Consider the following 21,610-nt stretch of genomic DNA (forward strand, 5'->3'; position numbering starts at 1 on the left):
AACCGATAGCAATAATGCCAAGAAAATATGAACAGGAATTTGTTGGAAAACAGATGTTTGAAAAAAATGAGCAGAAAGTTGAAATAAGAGGACAAAGAGAATCTGCTGGCCCACGGTCCATTGGAAATGTGACAGGTGGTAGAGTCTGGGAAAGCAGGTACCAAACCTCATTTTGTTGGAACAGTGTTCCTCTCACACACCAACAATGAAGCAGATGGCAATTTCACAGGCAGCAGAAAGTCAAATCGACACCTGCTGCTGCCGTATTAAATGTCAGTTCAATAAGTACATCGTGGCTGCTGACCCAAACTCTCCCAGATGAGGAGGACACTTGATTGCAAGTGACAGCCAGGCAACCAGAAAATGGTCTTAATTTCATCCTCATCCCATCTTCTCTACAAGCTTCTATCTCAACATAATGGTGAAACAAATGACCAGTCGCAAAACAAAAATCTCTAAATTAACATGATGATTATATAAAGCCATCACGCAATGTTTGAATTCTTCGAAACGAAATAAAAATAGGAAAAAGTTTAATCTTCCTTTAATCATATTTTTATTACGTTAAACCACAAAGCAGACTGCTGCAGGCTAAATCTTTAGAACGCATCAGTTAATACTAATCACAAATTGAACTAATGAATTACATGCATACAAGATGCTGGGAGAACACAGCCATTACAAATGGCCATTATAAATTTTGGCGTATTATGCACCCAAGCTGTAAACAACTGCAGAACAAAATTACTGCATTACATAATACGCCAACATTTATCACAATCAACACACAAGAGGAAATGTCCAACTCAAATCCTGATGCATTGTTAGTATTTTGAAACAGCAATGGACTGGTCAGGATCTGTTCTGAGGCACCTGTTTTTAAAACCCAGCTCCCAACAGAACATTAATGCAGAAGAAACAGAGGCTGTACAAACTCATGCATTCATTCACCAGAATGGATAAATCTTTCTCCCGCCAACTGTAAATGCCGAGTGCCACAGATTCTCAGTTTTTCAACTAATTCTTAAAATTAATGTATTTATATTATTAATAAATTGAAGTTTCTCACTATTGTACTCTACAGACTTTTTTCACATTACTGGCATGTTTTGATTCTTTCAAATACTGAACTTAAACAAATCAATTACTGCTGGTAAATCATGCATCTGATTTTAAGCTGATGAACCTCAGTTTGAATCTTACCTTTTCCAGTAGTCATATTCACCACCAGCCTACACATGCGCACGCACACATGCGCTACAGGGCTCGGCGTTAAACCTGGATCCAGAGAATTTAGTCTCAACAGGGGAAAATTCAACCAACCCCCCTCCCCAGTCTGACCTCACAGAGACGCCACCATCTGTCAGTCAACTCCACAAAGTAAAAGCCTCCAGCTCCCTTATGCGAGGGACAGAAAACTCCCCAGTGAAAGTTCCTTTCTTCACGTTAACCTGGCTCCTGAGGTTTCCTTCAATCTCTAGCTGATGGTAGAATAGTAACAAGGCTTGAAGAACTGGGTTGGTCCAGAAAATAAGTAGTGTCTACAATCTGTTTTACCTTGGTATTTACTTTTCAAGCTCCTGCTAAAAGTCATCAGCACTAGAAAGCAATCCTTGCCCCCAGCATGGAAGCTTAAAAGCAATGATAATCAAAACACATTATTTTTCATACCAACTCAAAAGTAAACTCCAGCCTCTCGCTTGTGTGCATCTAAATGCATTTCCCAAAATACATTTACTTGGATTGACTGGTTGGTTTGCTACACAGCAGGTCAGTTCCACACAAGCACAGAATATCTCAAGACTCAAGATAATTGTGCATCACCAGAGAGGATGTGTTTGAATGAAGACACCAGCTGATTCTTAATTATAAACACATTCACGCTGGAAAAAAGAATCTCTCTCTTAGGGGTGCAAAAAATGGCTGCAGAATTAACAGAAAGCAATGGCTCAAAAATATAATTCCATATTCACTCAGCTACCTCAAATTTAAAATCATAATTCGCAGCTCAAGAGTTCCCAATTGGAAGAAGGCATGAAATGTGATTAGATGGGCTGCGGAATTGGACCATTTTATTATTGCCAAGAAAAAGGGACGTTTAGCCTCCATTTTACATCTTAACCCAAAGTATTTCAATCCTGAAAATGGCAGTAACTAAACAACTAGGACATTTCTGACATATGAATACACCTCTTCAAAATTCTATTTTCCCAATAACCACAGAAAACCCTTCCAATGCAAGACATCACATCACAGGATTTCAAAAAGTAAACAGCGCCAAGCTGAATTTATTCATTCTCAGAGGCCTTTTAAAAAAGCATCAAGTGAGTTCATTTTTTTTTTAATATATGAAATGCTTTGCTTGGCAGTAACATCACCGATCACAAAATATATGTCCTATCATATTGTTATGTATTTATATTTTTGTAAAACTAACTTGATCATTTAAATGTCCTCCTCAGTTGTACGTTCAACATAGAAACAACAGTCGTCACCATATAGCAACCATCATATATTTATTTATTTATAGCTGACAAGTTCCATTTCCAACATACTGTATATAATTCTTTGAAATCAGTTGCACTTCTTACGGAAGGTTAAAAAAAATCTTCATGTCAACTCAGTTCCCATCCACAAAACTTGATTTTCTGTTTGTCACACGGTCATACTTTTCATCATAATTATAAATGCCTACGTCCACATTTAAAATTTCTATGTCCAGATTTATAATGGGCTTTGCTTGTACAAACACATCACCCTGTAATGCACAATCTGCCAACTCGGCGACATATCACAGAATCACAGAAACCCCACAGTGCAGATAGAGGCCATTTCGGCCCATCGAGCCTGCACTGACACATATCCCACCCCATCCCCGTAACCCCTACACCAACACATATCCCACCCTAGCCCCGTAACCCCACGTATTTAATCCCCCTAACACTAAGGGTCAATTTATCAAAGCCAATCAAACCTAACCCGCACATCTTTGGACTGTGGGAGGAAACCGGAGCACCCGGAGGAAACCCACGCAAACACGGGGAGAAAGTGCAAACTCCACACAGACAGTCACCCGAGGCCGGATTCGAACCCGGGTCCCTGGCGCTGTGAGGCAACAGTGCTAACCACTATGCCACCGTGCAAATTGCTCAAAATCTTTCATCTGCCATTTTTTTCCCCTGAGTAATTGAAATGTCTCAATATCCAAAATAAGGCTTTAAACAAAAAGTTAACTTTTAAAAAATTGTATTTATCCAATTAATTGACTTGGGTGTCTTTTAATGTCTTTAATAAAGGTTTCACTTGATGGACTCCGCCTCTTCCAAAAGCCTGGGCTTGGATTTGATAGTTTTGCCCAGAACGGTGATGCTGTAGGTGCTTTTGGATTATGAGCGTGTGCAGTGCACGTAATTAGCCAGGATGCATCAGCAACAGTCAGCTGTACCCAACAAATTATTTTTCTTCAGCTTCTAGCAATATCTGCTCAGTCGTTTGGTGCAATTATGTAAGAATAGCTAGAGGGTAAATTTCAAGAGTGTTATTTTCGATTAAATATACTGAATTTTTAAAGAGTGCATCAAGTGGTGTACATGTATAGCAAGGGAGGGTGGGAGCAAGAGGCAGGCATAATTTGATTTCTATTTGTTAAAAAAGCAACTAATTGAATTTTAAAAGCAAACAGACATGAAGGGCAGCAAGGGAAAATAAGAAGGGTGGGGGAGATGGGAGGGAAACAGGTTGAGGCGGAGGGGGCCTTTGGCTCTCATCACACGTTCTTGGGGGGAGCGAGTAGGAGTGGATGAGGTGGACAGTGGAGGAAGGGGGATTTGAGGATAGAGATGAGTGAATGGTGGTAGGAAGCAGGAGGTAGTGGGAAGATGCAAGGAAGCATAAGCGATTGGAGGAGGGGCTGCATTTTTTCGGCAATTTCCAATGCAGCTTGTAGCTGCCGATGGCTCCTTTCCCCCACAAACATGCCACCCAAAAAGAAAAAGGAAAACAGAAAAGCAAAGAAGTGAGAGAAGCAAAGAAAAATCTAGGGAGAGTGCCCACGTAACATTTTTCTTCCTATCTCAACTCTTTTCTCCCCTTGTCCAGTTTCTTCCGACCTACATCCATGGCTCTTCCGATGCCAGACGCCCTCCGCCACTTAGCAGTTTCCAGTTTCCTGGCCCCAACTGGTTCCTCTGTACCACGGACACCCAGTCCCTCTGCATCTTCATCCCCCATCAGGACGATCGCTTCTTCCTCGAACAGAGGGCAAACCAGTCCCAAACCACCCCCAACCTCCTCCACCTGGCTGAACTTGTTCTTCCATTGAACAACTTCTCCTTTGACTCCACTCACTTCCTCCAAGTAAAAAAGTGTTGCTATGGGAATCCGAATGGGTCTGAGCTATGCCTGCCTTTTCATGAGATATGTGGAACATTCTTTGCTCCAGTCCTACTCAGGTCCCCTCCTTCACCTCTTTTACCGGTACAATGACGATTGTATCGGTGCCGCTTCCTGCTCTTGTCACGAACTGGAAAATGTCATTAACTTTGTTTCCAATTTCCACACCGCCACCCTTGCCTTCACATGATCCATTTCCAATTCTTCCCTTACTCAACTTCACGATCTCCATTTCTGGAAATAGACTGTCAACCAATATCTACTAAAAGTAGCTGTGGGAGTTGGTGGGCTTAGAGTGCACTTCTTCCCACCCAGTTTTCTGCGAGGACTCCATTCCATTCTCCCAGTTTCTCCATTGCATCCGATCCAACAATGCCACCTTCCACACCAGTGCTTCCGACCATATTCCTTCAAAAAATGTTTTGGGTGCGTGGCCCCTTTAACGGGCTGCACAGTCCATTCAAATTTCCGCGCATGAGGTTTTTCCATTTAAAAGCCGGTGAGCCTGCTGCGCAGGACCTCCAGACCACTGCGGCTTTAAAGGGAACATTGCTTCCGATAGGTCTTTTTTCTGCAACAGAGGATTCCCCTCTACTGTAGTTGACAGTGCCCTCGACCGTGTCCATCCCATTGCCCCCATTTCTGCCCTCACACCTTCCCCTCCGCCACCCCCCCCGGGACCACAATGGGGTCCCACTTGCCCTCATACCTTCCCCTCCCCCCCCGGAACCACAATGGGGTCCCATTTGTCCTCACCTACCACCCCACCAGTCTCCACATTCAACAGAACATCCTCCACCATTTCTGCCACCTCCAGCGCGATGCCACCACCAAACATATCTTCCCCTCCATTCCCCTTTCAGCACTCCAAAGGGACCGTTCCTGCAATGACACCCTGGTCCACTCTTCCATCACTCCCAACACCCACTCCCGTTCCCATGCAATCGCAAGAGATGCAACACTTGTCCTTTCACCTCATCCCTCCCCACCGTCCAGGGTCCCAAACACTCCTCCCAGGTGAAACAGCAATTTACTTGTACTTACAATTTATTACACTGCATTTGCTGCTCATGATGCAGCCAGCTGTACATTGGCGAGACCAAACGCAGATCAGGTGATCGCTTTGCTGACCCCCTCTGTTCAGTCCACAAGCGTGACCCTGAGCTTCTGGTTATTTACCAGTTGAATTCACCGCCCCGCTCCCACTCGGTGACCTCTCTATCTCGACCTCCTACACTATTAAAGTGAAGCTCAATGGAAGCTCGAGGAACAGCACCATATCTTTCGTTTAGGCACTTTACAGCATTCTGTAAGCCAATTAGGACAGAGATGAGGAGGAATTTCTTCACCCAGAGAGTGGTGAACCTGTGGAATTCTCTACCACAGAGGGCGGTGGAGGCAGTTCATTAAATATATTCAAGAAGGAGTTAGATATATTTCTTAAGGCTAAAGGGATCAAGGGATATGGGAAGAAGGCAGGGACAGGGTACTGAACTTGGATGATCAGCCATGATCTCATTGAATGGCAGAGCAGGCTCAAGGGGCCGAATGGCCTACTCCTGCTCCTATCTTCTATGTTTCTATTGAGTTCAATATCAGATTCTAACCACTGCTCCTATTTTAATCAGACAGCAGGTCCTTGTAATGGTACTGCTGTTGCCATTTACAGCTACTCTAGACCCTTCTTTTGTTTCTTTACTTGTCCCATTACCGCCCCCTTTTGCCCTGTAACATCAACCCTCCTGTCATTTTAGGGTACGGTGGCATAATGGTCAGAAGCTGGGGGAATTTGAATTCACTTAATTAAATAAATCTGGAAATACAAAGCTAATATCAGCAATGGTGACCATGAACATAGACATAGAAGATAGGAGCAGGAGCAGGCCATTCGGCCCTTCGAGCCTGCTCCGCCATTCAATGCGATCATGGCTGATCATCCAAGTTCAGTACCCTGTCCCTGCCTTCTCCCCATATCCCTTTATCCCTTTAGCCTTAAGAAATATATCCAACTCTTTCTTGAATATATTTAATGAACTGGCCTCCACCGCCCTCTGTGGCAGAGAATTCCACAGGTTCACCACTCTCTGGGTGAAGAAATTCCTCCTCATTTCAGTCCTAAATGGCTTACCCCTTATCCTTAAACTATGACCCCTGGTTCTGGACTCCCCGGCCATCAGAAACATCCTTCCTGCATCTAGTCTGTCCAAGCCTGACAGAATTTTATAGGTTTCGATGAGATCCCCTCTCAATCTTCCAAACTCCAGTGAGTATAAGCCCAATCGACACAATCTCTCCTCATACGTCATTCCTGCCATCCCAGGTATCAGCCTGGTGAATCTTCGCTGCACTCCCTCCATGGCAAGAACGTCCTTCCTCAGGTAAGGCGACCAAAACTGCACACAATACTCAAGGTGTGGTCTCACCAAGGCCCTGTACAACTGCAGCAAGACATCCTTGTTCCTGTACTCGAACCCTCTTGCTACGAAGGCCAACATACCATTTGCCTTCTTAACCGCCTGCTGCACCTGCTTGCTTACCTTCAGCGACTGGTGCACAAGAACACCCAGGTCTCTTTGCACTTCCCCTTCTCCCAATCTATTGCCATTCAAATAATAATCTGCCTTCCTGTTTTTGCCAAAGTGGATAACCTCACATTTATCCACATTATAGTGCATTTGCCATGTTTCTGCCCAATCACCCAACCTGTCCAAATCGTACTGGAGTTTCACGACATCCTCCTCACAGCATACCCTCCCACCCAGCTTTGTGTCGTCTGCAAATTTGGAGATATTACATCCAATTCCCTCGTCCAGATCATTAATATATATTGTGAACAGCTGGGGTCCTAGGACCGATCCTTGCGGTACCCCACTAGTCACTGCCTGCCACTCAGAAAACGACCCGTTTATTCCAACTCTTTGCTTTCTGTCCGCCAACCAGTTCTCTATCCAAGTCAATACCTTGCCCCCAATCCCATGTGCCTTAATTTTGCACGCTAATCTCTTACGTGGGACCTTATCGAAAGCCTTCTGAAAGTCCAAATACACCACATCCACTGGTTCTTCCTTATCTATTTTACCAGTTACATCCTCAAAAAATTCCAGTAGGTTAGTCAAGCATGATTTACCTTTTGTAAATCCATGTTGACTTTGTCCGATCCTGTCACTGCTTTCCAAGTACTCTGCTATTACATCTTTTACAATGGACTCTAGCATTTTCCCCACTACCGATGTCAGGCTTACCGGTCTATAATTCCCCGCTTTTTCTCTACCACCTTTTTTGAATAGTGGGGTAACATTAGCTACCCTCCAATCCATGGGTACCGTTCCAGAGTCTATAGAGTTCTGGAAGATGACCAGCAATGCATCTACTAGTTCTAGGGCCACTTCCTTAAGTACCCTGCGATGTAGATTATCAGGCCCTGGGGATTTATCAGTCTTCAGTCCCATCAATTTTCCTAACACCATTTCCCTACAAATACGGATTTCTTTCAGTTCCACCCTTTCATCAGACCCTATGTTCCCCGGCATCTCTGGGAGGTTATTTGTGTCCTCCATTGTGAAGACAGAACCAAAATATGTATTTAGTTGGTCTGCCATTTCTTTGTTCCCCATTATAAATTCCCCTGATTCTGACTGAAACTACCAGATCGTCATAAAAACCCAACTGGTTCAGAGAAGGGAACATGCTGTCCTTACCCAGTCTGGCCTATATGTGACTCCAGAACTACAACAATGTGGTTGACTCCTAACTGCCCTCTGAAATGGCCTAGCAAGCCACTCAGTTGTGCCAACCTGCTATGAAAGTCAGCACTGTGGGAGTACCTTCACCACAAGGACAAGGAGGTGACTCACCACCACCTTCTCAAGAGCAATTAGGGATGGGCAATAAATGCTGGCCTCGTCAGCGATGCCCACATCCCATGAATGAATAATTTAAAAAAAAATCTAAACTCTCTTGCTTTCCACCCTATCACAGACCTTCCCTTTTGTTCAATCCTTCCCTCCTCCTCTCCCAGCTTCTGTACTTGCTTAAAAACTGTTGGTCGTGTTTATTTGCAACACCAGATCTCTGGTCCCCTTGGATGCCAAGACACCCAACCACTGATCTGGAATGTGTAATTTGATCCTGCCTGCCGTAGACAACGCTGCAATGTGTAATTTGATCCAATCTACAGTCAGTCATTCAGACTACAGAATATAGAAGTCTAGTTAGCTTTGTAAAGATCCTCTTAACATTCTGCACTTGTAATTATAGTTGTCCTTGGCTGTTAAAATAAAAGACTTTATACTCTAATTAGTGTGTTAGTTAATTCTTTGGAGTTCTCTGGTTTTTTCTTCTTTCTGGAAGTGATAAAAATTCTTAATTCCAATGAAGGGACCATGTGTGGAGTCCATGTGTTTGGTTTGCGGGTGTTCTGCTCATAAGTGCTGCTCCTAAGGTTTCCCCAGAGTTTGTAATTGCGGATTGGACTGCAGAAACCTTGTGAAGGAGCAGAGTGCGGCACGCGCTCGTGAACACATGGTTGGTAATGGCGGCGTCCAGGAGCCACACATGAACCCCGTGCCGACCCGGAGAGCGCGAGAGGCAGCAGAGTGAGCAGGGCCCCGAGCCGAGGCACCACTAAACCCCAGGATCCTCATACACTCTGCAAAGCAAGGGCCCAGGACCCGCACATGAACCCCACGCCAGACTGGAGAGGCAGCAGAGCATGCAGGGCTGCGATCCGACACCTCCCAGCTCCGGGGGGGGTTCACGCTGGGCTCCTGCAGAGTGAGAGAGGATCACAGGGATTGGTAGTGCCGAGGCTCGGGGTCCTGCTTGCTCTGCTGCCTCTCGTGCTCTCCAGCCCAGCATGGGCCAATCCTGGGGTTTGGTGGTGTCGGGACTTCTAGCCCCACCCCCCATACGGGCACATGCACAGAAGGACACAGAAGACCGTGGAAATAACCAGTGAAAACTGTTACAGCTCTAACTTCTTCCAGTTATGACAAAAGGTCATTGACCTGAAACGTTAGCTGTTTCTATTGCCAGATGCTATCTGACCTGAGTATTTCCAACATTTTGCTGTTTTTTCTGAAATAAAAACACAACAGAAATACAGCAGACACAGTTAAGAGGGGCCATTCTCTCCAACACCCTGTACAAAGTCACAGGAGATTGTATGGTAATATATTAAATCTTACTTAGAAGTCTGCGCACACTTCCCATCAACTTTTTCCATCTTGAATTCCGATGCCCATCTTTTCAATAGAAATTGACCATGTGTCACACTAATTATACCTTCACCCCAGTGCTGGTACTGTCGCGCCACCACTGAAAAGTTTACACAGGTCATCATATTAACTCATCATACAGTAGTTACACCCTCTTGCTAGTGTTTCTCACCAACATCCTTTGGGTCATCACTAGCCAGAAGCTGAACTGGACCACTTATAAGTAGTTATCAGCAGGGCAGAAGCTGGGTACCGCCAGGCCCCTCAATGTCTCTGCACCATCATGAAGGCTCATGTCAGGAGTGTGATGGAATATACACCCACTCGACTGGATGGATGCAGTTGCAAAAACACTCAAGAAGTTGACGCTATCGAGGATAAATCAGTCAGCATCATTGGCGCAGCTGCCACTGGACTCGAGAGCCAGCCCTCCACCACGGATGCAATGTGGCTACAGGATGTGCACCCTCGAGTACTGCAGCAACTTGCCAAGCTTATTTCAACAGCACATTCTAGTCCCATGATCTCTACCACCAACAAAAACAAACAGCGTCACCTCAGAGCTCCCAGCCAGGCCACACAAAGACTCCTATTTTGGTGATGACCTTGATAATATCCTGCAATTCCCTACCTAACATCGTGGGAGCACCATGACAAGAACTACAGCAGTTCAAGAAGTTCCACTACCACCGTCTCAGGGAAAGTAGGGATGGTCAATAAATGTGGCCTTGCCACATTCACCCACATCCCGAGAACATTTTTTTATATAAATGGCAGCTTCCATAATAAATGTGGATATATTTTTATATATTCCATCATAAATTACTAAGAACTGAATGTATGACTTGAAAATGGGAACTAAATTTCATCCGCATGCCCTGGTCAAATAATCGCCTTCCCTCCAACACTGCTTCTCCTGAAAGCTACACTTGGCCTTATGTCCCATGTGCGGAGATCGACTAGTGTATTAAAATTTGTGACTATGTACTTCTGGTTGTCACACTTCCGTGTCACAATTTTGTCATGCCTTGCAAGTTAATAACAACTACTTCTATTACTTTTAATAGCCAATATTGACAACTGTTTTAACAGCAGGTGGCACCTTCTTGTCTTGCAGCTCCAAGCTGCCTTTACTTGCAGCCCCAGAGCCTGCTCCAACTGCTTCCAAAATGTAATTTTTATTTTTAATTTCATCTTAACTAAATGATTGCATTCAATTCACAGAAATTGTGATCTACTCCCTATGAATTGTACCCCACCTGTGAATTCCTGACTGCAACCTTGTAGCCCTGGCGCTACCCAACTCCCATGTCTGCTCCAACTCTTCCTCCCACCACTCTTCTAGCCCATCAACTCCCCCGCAATTTCTCCTGCAGTTTTTCTTGGTCCCTCCTCTCCAGCTAGGCCTGGCTTTCCTGCCACTGCACGACTGTTCCACAGTCCTTTATCACTCCTGTCTGCCATTTAATATTTTTTGGCTGGTCACAGCTTTTTAATCTGTCTTCCTCTGCTCCATTTCAATTGCCTCCACACCCCCCCCCCCCCAGGCCATTCCCTACCATTTTTGCTATAACTTCTCTCTCTCTCTCTCTCTCGGCTTCCTGCCATTTCTTTCCCCCAGCATTTGCAGCCTACCCAATTTCTCAGTCACCCCTCATCCCATCAACATCTACTGCAGCAAAATGGATTAGGTGTAGAACTCAATGAAGCACTGGATAAACAAAAACACACTGGGAGACAAAGAAAAACCACTGAACACAAACACAAATCAGTTAAGACACAGCAAATCGATCAGGTACATACATCTTCCACAGAGATAGATAAATCAGTAACAAAGATCAGGATACACATACAAAATTCACTGCAGAAGATATATCAAGGCATTAGTAACATACACAAACCAGAAAGTACAGAAATGGAACAGTGGATACAGAGAGTGCAACAATGAGTGAGAAATGTCAGTAGCACAGACACAACCCCCAAAAATATCATAAAATCACTCACAGACATCAAATAGAGTCACAAACACCTAAAACCACATTGACATCAGTAGAGGAAAACACAGAACTCCGTAACAGACACAAATATGGCGAGAAAGAAACACATCATGCAACAGACAGCTCTGGGGATGAGAAAGAGACACAAAGTAACAGACACAAATCAAGACAAAACAAAAATCACAGGGCAAAGCAACTCACCGGGAGCAAAGTCACTGGCGAGCTACTAGTATGATATGTTGGCATTCTTGTGTATAGCATGCACTTTCTACATGTGTCACACTTATTTCCTATAACACATTGTTGAGAACACCCCTATTGTTATAAAACAGGGTGTCCTCCGAGAAATGACATGGGAGATCTAACTAGAAAGCAGACCAAGTTCTTACTCATTCATTAACTAGTATTGTTTAGCATTGAGAGAAAGGAACCTGCCACCTCCCAGTCTGGCCTGCGCATGACTCCAGTCCCACACTACATTCTGGCCTCTTGCGCATCCCTGATTTTAAATCGCTCCACCATTGGCGGCTGTGCCTTCAGCTGCCTAGGCCCCCAAGTTCTGAAATTCCCTCCCTAAACCTCTCCGGCTCTCTACCTCATTCTCCTCCTTTAAGATGCTCCTTAAAACCTACCTCTTTGGCCACGTTTTTAGTCATCTGTCCCAATATCTCATATGGCCTGGTGGCAAATTTTGTTTGTTAACGTTCCGGTGAAGCACCTTGGTACATATTACTACTTTATGAACATATAAGAGCCTAAGACATAGGAGCAGGAGTCGGCCATTTGGCCCTTTGAGCCTGCTCCACCATTCAAGAAGATCATGGCTGATCATCTACCTCATCTCCACTTTCCTGCACTATCCCCCTTTCCCTGGATTCCCTTAATATTCAAAAATCTAATCGATCTCTGTCTTGAATATACTCAACGACTGAGCCTCCACAGCCCTCTGGGGTAGAGAATTCCAAAGATTCACCACCTTCTGAGTGAAGAAATTTCTCCTCATCTCAGTCCTAAATGGCCGACCCCTTATTCTGAGACTGCGACCCCTGGTTCTAGACTTCTCAGCCAGGGGAAACATCCTCCCTGCATCTACCCTGTAAGAATTTTGCCTAGTCTACCCAATCTCTCCTCCTAGGACAATCCCTCCATCCCAGGAACCAGTCTGGTGAACCTTCGTTGCACTCCCTCTATGGCAAGTATATCCTTCCATAGGTAAGGAGACCAAAACTGTACACAATACTCCAGGTGTGGTCTCACCAGGGCCCTATATAATTGCAGTAAGACATCTTTACTCTTATACTCAAATCCTCTTGTAATAAAGGCCAACATACCATTTGCTTTCCTAATTGCTTGCTGTACCTGCATGTTAACTTTCAGTGATTCGTGTAAAAGGACACCCAGCTTCCTCTGAACAACATTTCCCAGTCTCTCACCATTTTAAAAAATATTCTGCTCTTCTATTTTTCCTACCAAAAAGTGGATAACTTCACATTTCTCCACATTATATTCCATTTGCCATGTTCTTGCCCACTCACTTAGCCGTCTATATCCCTGTCTGAAGCCTCCTTGCATCCTCCTCACAACTTACATTTCCACCCAGCTTTGTATCAGCAAACTTGGATATATTACATTTGGTCCCATCATCCAAATCATTGATGTAGATTGTGAATAGCTGGGGCCCAAGCACTGATCCTTGCGGTATCCCACTAGTTACAGCCTGCCAACCCGAAAATGACCCGTTTGTTCCTGCTCTTGTTTTCTGCCCATTAACCAATCCTCAAGCCATGCTAGTATATTACCCCCAATCCCATGAGCCCTAATTTTGTTTAATAACCTCTTGTGTGGCACCTTATCGAATGCCTTCTGAAAATCCAAATACACCACATCCACTGGTTCCCCCTTCTCTATTCTGCTAGTTACCTCAAAAAACTCCAACAGATTTGTCAAATATGATTTCCCTTTCATAAATCCATGTTGACTCTGCCCAATCCTATTATTATTTTCTAAGTTATGGAGATGCCGGTGTTGGACTGGGGTGGACAATTGTAGGAAGTCACAACACCAGGTTATAGTCCAACAGCTTTATTTGAAATCACAAGCTTTCGGAGCGCTGCTCCTTCGTCAGGTGAAGTGAAGTGTTAGTTAAAAAAAAAGTAGTACTGGAGAAATTAATGGGACTGAAAGCCGATAAATCCCCTGGACCTGATGGCCACTTCACCTGACGAAGGAGCAGCGCTCCGAAAGCTTGTGATTTCAAATAAAGCTGTTGGGCTATAACTGGTGTTGTGTGACTTCCTATATTTTCTAAGTGCCCTGTTACCATGTCCGTAATAATAGATTCTAGCATTTTCCCTACTACTGATGTCAGACTAACTGGTCTGTAGTTCCATGTTTTCTCTCTCCCTCCTTTCTTAAAAATAGTGGGGGTTACATTGGTTCCTGTGGATTGGAAGGTAGCCATTCTAGAATCTATGGAATTTAGGAAACTGACAACCAATGCATCCACTATCTCGATAGCCAACTCTTTCAAAACCCTAGGACGTAGGCCAACAGGTCCAGGGGATTTATCGGCTTTCAGTCCCATTAATTTCTCCAGTACTATTTTTTTTTAAACTAATACTAATATCTTTCAGTTCCTCATTCCTCGCTAGATCCTTGGTTCGCCACTATTTCCGACAAGTTTTTTGCGTCTTCTTCCGTGAAGACAGATACAAAGTATTTGTTTAATTTCTCTGCCATTTCCTTATTCCCCATTATAATTGCGCCGAACACCGAGTCTCTTCGCCGGGAGCAAGCGGAAGCCAAGCGCAGGCAGCGCTCGTCAATCCAAGCACCCCACCCACCCGCCCCTTCAACCACCGTCTGCCCCACCTGTGACAAAGACTGTAGGTCCCGCATTGGACTCAGACACCTGAGAACTCATTTTTAATGTGGAAGCAAGTCATCCTCGGTTCCGAGGGACTGCCTAAGAAGATTATAATTTCTCCTGTCTTAGCCTGTAAGGGACCCACATTTACTTTTGCTAATCTTTTCCTTTTTACATACCTATAGAAGCTTTTACAGTCTGCTTTAATGTCTCTCATTAGTTTACGCTCATATTCTATTTTCCCTTTCTTTATCAATTTCTTCGTCCTCCTTTGCTGAATTCTAAAATCCTCCCAATCCTCAGGCTTACTACTCTTTTTGGCAGCATTATAAGCCTCTTCTTTTGATATAATACTATCTTTAACTTCGTTAGCCATGGTTGGATCACTTTTCCTGTGGGGTTTTTGTGCCTTAAAATATATATTGTTGTAAATTATGTATTAATGCTTTAAATGCTAGCCATTGCTCGTCCACTGTCATACCTTTTAATGTAGTTTCCCAATCTACCTTAGCCAACTCATCCCTCATACCTACGCAGTTTGCTTTGTTTAGATTTAAGACCCTAGTTTCGGGTTTAGATTTAAGACCCTAGTTTCGGATTTAACTAAGTCACTTTCAAACTCAATATAAAATTCTATCATATTATGGTCACTGTTCCCTAAAGGCCCCTTTAATACAAGGTTATTAATTAACCCTTTCTTGTTGCACAATGCTAGATCTAAAATAGCCTGTCCCCTAGTTGGTTCCTCAACATACTGATCTAGAAAACTATCTTGCATACATTCCATGAATTCGTCCTCCACACCGTTACTGCAAATTTGGTTTGCCCAGTCTATATGCGGATTAAAGTCCCCCATGATTACTGTATTACCCTTGTTACATGTGCCTCTAATTTCCTAATTTATACTCTGCCCTACATTACAACTACTGTTTGGAGGCCTATAAACAACCCCCACCAATGTTTTCTGCCCCTTTGCTGTTTCTTAGCTCCACCCAAACTGATTCTACTTCTTGATTTTCAGAGCTAAGATTCTTTCTCTCTACTGTCTTTATCCCATCCTTTATCAGGGATACCCCTCCTCCTTTTCCATTTTGCCTATCCCTTCTAAAAGTTATGTATCCTGGAATATTTAGCTCCCAACCATGGCCACTTTGAAACCACATCTCTGTTATGGCTATTAGATCAAACCTGTTCATTTCTATCTGCACTATTAATTCATATTTTGTTGCAAATGCTTCGTGCCTTTAGCTTTGACTTATTTCTTTTTCCCCTGATATCACCGTAGTCACTGATGCCTTATTACCTTTGTTACTCTCTGTCCCTTCCTGACCCACTGCTTATTTTTACCCAAAACTCTACTCTGCTCTAGAGCCTTGACATTTCTTTTGCTGCTTTTAAATTTACTCTTTGCTGAATCCTCGCACCCCCTTCATTAGTTTAAAGCCCATACAAATGTAAGTTTTTGTTATTTGACCCCTGATACCCTCAGGATATGTAGGGATGGCCAACAACTACTATTTTGCAGGCATCACCCAACTCCCAAGAACAAATTTTTAAAAACATCTCATCATTCAGATGCCTCGTTCTTATGCATAACTGAGCTAGCAAGAAAATAAATGAATCTTGTTGTGATGTAACCGCAGAAGAGATCAAGCATTAAAAGCATGACTTCAAGCATTTAATAGGTGTAATTCTACAACAGCATCAGTAATGTCAGAAAATATAAAATACTAAGATGAATTAGAACTGACTAACAACTTCTCAAATGTCAAACAGCGTCACATTAGCCTGTAATCATTCACATCAAAGCAGGAAATGGTAGTCATTTAAAAAAAAAAATCGTAAATAATTATCTTGTATAACGTACACTATGGGGTCGATTTTCCCGAACCTGTCGGGAAGGCGGCGGGACTTCCCCTTTCGGGTTTTTGACCCGCCTACTTCGACGTCCGGCCAATCCGCGCGATTTTCCCTTGATTGACCTTGTTGAGCCTGCCCAGCAACAGGTGACGTCACAGACTGCAATTTCATCTGTCAAGATTTCTTGACAGATGAAATATCAGTGTTTCACAGCTGTTTGAAGCTGTGAAACACTGACAGTCCGAGTTCTAACATGAGTTTTTCTGCACAGACTCAGTTAGAACTCACACCGGCACTCAAAGCTGAACGCTGTCACTTTTGACAGATCGCAGCCATTCAGCTTTCAGTTCCGGGTGAGTGATGGACTCCCGACAGCTACAGGAAGAAAGGCTGTGAAGGTAAGTAAAAGTTCTTTACACACTTTAGACACACTTACCTTTGCACTCATGCACCCATCACTCACCTGAGCACCGACATCGCGACCCCTCCAACTCCTTCAACCCGACGGCCCGCCTGCTCTAACCTGGCGTGGTTTGGAGCCGTCGGGAAACCCACACGAAACCCCTCAAAATAGGGATTAGGCTAAAAACTGCCTGTTAACTGGCACTAATCCCTACCCGCCTGGTTTCGGCAGGTCCCAGTGCGGGGCGGGTACCCGCCACCCCCGAAACTTACGTGGGGCGGGGTTTTGGGCGAGATAGTGTCGGGACCCCCAAATTCGGGATCCCCCCCCCAAACACGCCTGAAACCCCGCCGGACGGCTCCACGAAAATCTAGCCCTATATATTTTTCTTTCCACTTGGCATCACAATTTGTAAACAACAACCGTTGACTCTACTTTTTAAATAAAACACGCAAGTGACTATTTTTCCAATTGACCTGTCCAATCAAGCAAGCACAAAAATATCAAAATCTTTTTCCAGCTGTTACAACGAAAACCTGTAAATTTGAATTCAGAATTGCCTCCAGTGCTAAAAACAAATACCAGATCAATGCAGAAGGAAAATATAATCAACTCTCATCTGTAAGCACATCAGGATTCTTCAATATCTCAAATTTAAAAAAAAATCAACTAGAAAATAAGAACCCAGATTACTCACCAGCTGCTGAAGACAGCATATTTCCAGATTTCTGAACCTCGTCAAATTTTGCAAAAATTACATTCAATCTGTTTAAAGAAAAGAAATAATGCACCATAAACATATTAAACAAGAGATAAATGATCTTCAAAATCTGTAAAGAATCTTTTTACAGGCTGAAATGGCACTTTGGAACAATGACTAAGATTCTTGAATTCAACAAGTAGAGGGACAAGAACACCAACTCTACACGGTCAAGTACTGCTCTACTTTCATGAAAAAATGTTATTAAGCTTCAAAATTTTTTAAAAGTTGAATGGTACTATTCATGGTATAAAAAAAAAATGTAGATTTGGAAAGGATAAAAAACTTTAGCAGCAAGAATATTACAACTGGACTGGCATCTTATTTAGATACATAGAAGATAGGAGCAGGAGTCAGCCATTCGGCCTCTCGAGCCTGCTCCGCCATTCAATGAGATCATGGCTGATCATCCAAATTCAGTACCCTGTCCCTGCCTTCTCCCCATATCCCTTGATCCCTTTAGCCTTAAAAAATATATCTAACTCCTCCTTGAATATATTTAATGAATTGGCCTCAACTGCCTTCTGTGGTAGAGAATTCCACAGGTTCATCGCTCTCTGGGTGAAGAAATTCCTCCTCATCTCTGCCCTAAATGGCTTACCCCTTATCCTTAGACTGTGACCCCTGGTTCTGGACTCCCCGACCATCGGGAACATCCTTCCTGCATCTAGTCTGTCTAGTCCTGTTAGAATTTTATAAGTTTCAATGAGATCCCCTCTCATTCTTCTAAACTCCAGCGAGTGTAAGCCCAATCGACCCAATCTCTCCTCATACGTCATTCCTGCCATCCCAGGTATCAGCCTGGTGAATCTTCGCTGCACTCCCTCCATGGCAAGAACATTCTTCCTCAGATAAGGCAACCAAAACTGCAAAGTACTCAAGGTGTGGTCTCACCAAGGCCCTGTACAACTGTAGCAAGACATCCTTGTTCCTGTACTCGAACCCTCTTGCTACGAAGGCCAACATACCATTTGCCTTCTTAACCGCCTGCTGCACCTGCATGCTTACCTTCAGCGACTGGTGCACAAGGACACCCAGGTCTCGTTGCACTTCCCCTTCTCCCAATCTATTGCCATTCAGATAATAATCTGCCTTCTGTTTTTGACACCAAAGTGGATAACCTCGCATTTATCCACGTTATATTGCATCTGCCATGCTTCTGCCCAATCACCCAACCTGTCCAAATCGTACTGGAGTTTCTCGGCATCCTCCTCACAGCACACACGCCCACCCAGCTTTGTGTCGTCTGCGAATTTGGAGATATTACATCTAGTTCCCTCGTCTAGATCATTAATATATATTGTGAATAGCTGGGGTCCTAGGACTGATCCCTGCGGTACCCCACTAGTCACTGCCTGCCACTCGGAAAAAGAACCGTTTATTCCAACTCTTTGCTTTCTGTCTGCCAACCAGTTCTCTATCCAAGTCAATACCTTGCCGCCAATCCCATGTGCCTTAACTTTACACGCTAATCTCTTATGCGGGACCTTATTGAAAGCCTTCTGAAAGTCCAAATACACCACATCCACTGGTTCTCCCTTATCTATTTTATCAGTTACATCCTCAAAAAATTCCAGTAGATTAGTCAAGCACGATTTACCTTTTGTAAATCCATGTTGACTTTGTCCGATCCTGTCACTGTTTTCCAAGTGCTCTGCTATTACATCTTTTATAATGGACTCTAGCATTTTCCCCACTACCGATGTCAGGCTTACCGGTCTATAATTCCCTGTTTTCTCTCTACCACTGTCCCATCATCATATATATATGTCCCATCATCTCTATTGAATGAAACATGTTGTTCATACTAAAGATGAACTCTCAATTATTATTCAGCTCCCTTAATGCTACTCTAACGGAATATTTATCTAGAGTCATGAATTATCTTTTCATTGTACATTGTCTTAACATTTGAATTATGTTTTTTTCCCCTGGAACAGGCAGCTAGCTAGACTCTTAATTTTAGCAGTTTAAAGTTTAATTGTTTTTACATTTATTTTGCACAATTCTTTGTCTGTCCTAGAATTAAAATTAAGATCTTATTCCCTCAACCTACAGTGTGTTAAGTGGGTGAAATTCAGGTCAGTGCTTGCTGCAGGAGCCAAGATTTCTATTGCACCAAGTAAACCAACCACTCTACTGATTTGGGAGTTTTACATGCTCTGATGCTTTTATCACCACACCAACTGCTTTTATCACTTGAACTGTGAAACAGGATTGCAAAGGGAGTTCTAAAGGCTGACACTTAACATTACTTCAAGATGATGTTAAATGGATTTCTGGAAAACAAACTGACTATGCCATGCAAAGCAAGACCAATTATTCTGGAAAATAACTCATGGGTTTAGGGAATCCTGGGGCTTGTATGATTGCCTGTGAAGGGTTGGAGGGAAATTTCTGACAGAACATCTGAATTGGTTACAGGTCACTGCTTTTCGCCTCTCCCAGGAGTGGGGGTTGGGCGAGGGCTGGTACGCGGATGAGATCTGATTAAAAAGAAAATGGCTGTTTTTCATCCTAGGTACATATTATCTCATGTCAGGTCTTCCCAATTAACATGGGACAACGGACAGGTACAATTGAGGTTCTAGCAGCAATATTTCAAAAATATACTACTTTTTTTTCTTTTTAAATACGAGTTCTTTCTTTTACAAAATCGGTTAGCAATTAAACATTTAATTTATTAAGCTCCTTCTTACATACTGAAGTGTAAACACTTTCAATGTAACAAAAAATAGATTCCCGCCCCATTTCCTATTTATGTTCTATTGGGTTATTATATCAAGTAATTCAATTATCCAAACCCCTAAAGCCATTTCAATTTTATTCAAAAAAGATACAGCAGCTTGAAGTGCTCAGTCTTGCAGATAAATTGGATAGCTTCTAAAGCTAGAACAAGGAGGCACAAACAATCGGGCCAGAATTTGCGGTGGGTAATAACTGAACGAACAGCGTTCCCTTTGAAACCGACCGCAACTTCAGGATTTAGCGCATGCGCATCTAAATGCGGAAATCCTGAAGTTGTGGTCAGTCATTCACTGTCCCGACACTGGCTGCACAGTGCCTCCCCTCCCCCACCCCATAGTCGGCAATCAGTGAAACTGATGAACACGTGGGCTCTTCAGTGGTAATCACTGTTAAATACCCCATTAAATGTTGGGCCTTGTTGGATTAGGTGTAACTGGGGTATTAATAGCATATTGACTGCTAAACAAACATTATGGCCCTGAAAAAGTGGAGTGTCAAATTTATCCATTATGATAACATTGACAATTTAAGAAATTAAAAAATATTTTTTTTTTTTTAAAGTTTGTTCATATTTATTTCAGGTTTACCATATCCCCATGAGAGCGCCCCAATCTTTGTTCTGCTCTCTAACATTTTTTAAAAGTCGGGATAAAAGCAGCTTTTCATTTCCTGCTTCCCGGTCTGTGAGAATTCTGCATTGTGATTGGCTGCCAAGACAGCTTGTTGACATCACAGCAGAGCCTTCTAGGGATTCCCCATTATATTACACTGAAATCACTTACGGGTCGAAAAAGGCAAATTTCTCGCCACACAGATCGCAAGAATGCCTTTGCTTCGCCGCTGACCACACATTCCGGGCCATCATGTTAATAGCCCCATATCAACCATCGCTAGTTTAAACAGGTATTCATTTTCCTTTTCCCTCCCATTCAAGTATTTCTTGAATATAAAATCAGACTGAGCTTTGGAGGTAGAACCTAGGGCATATGGAGAGAGCATAATTTTTGCATTCCCCAATACTGTGAACATATTCTTGATCCTGCTGCCTCACTGGTCAGCTCTGCCAGCTTTATCAACCTACAAAGCCCAGTAATTCAATATTATAACCTTGTTTTGCCAAGCTGCACTTCCCCTTGGACTCAGTACAACAATGCAGAATTGACTGACAGTGGCTCAGTCTATGCCAAAAACTGGCCTCTACAAAACTGCAGAGATGCAGCCAGGCTGTCAGTTCTTCACAAGATCATAGCTAGGAGGAACAGACACGAGCTGTCAGCACATATTGTAGATCTCTATACTGATTCCAGGAATACAAGAGCTGCTACAGCTGCACCTCAACATTCTCCATCAATCCAAAGTCGACATGGA

The 21,610-nt window shown here is 43.3% G+C and overlaps 1 protein-coding gene across 15 annotated transcripts in view; it reads right to left on the reverse strand.

The window, feature by feature from the left end:
• Positions 1-21,610, reverse strand: part of clasp1a (cytoplasmic linker associated protein 1a) — a 362,676-nt gene that overhangs the window by 247,026 nt on the left and 94,040 nt on the right. For all 15 annotated transcript variants that reach the window (XM_085986887.1, XM_085986895.1, XM_085986890.1 and 12 more), the window contains exon 8: positions 17,432-17,499. In XM_085986887.1, the coding sequence (XP_085843013.1) occupies positions 17,432-17,499 (68 nt within the window). The remainder of the gene's footprint in view (positions 1-17,431; positions 17,500-21,610) is intronic.

This window comes from Somniosus microcephalus, chromosome 4 (assembly GCF_052327205.1).
Source record: "Somniosus microcephalus isolate GS21.2 chromosome 4, FLI_Smic_1.0, whole genome shotgun sequence".
NCBI classification, from domain to species: domain Eukaryota; kingdom Metazoa; phylum Chordata; class Chondrichthyes; order Squaliformes; family Somniosidae; genus Somniosus; species Somniosus microcephalus.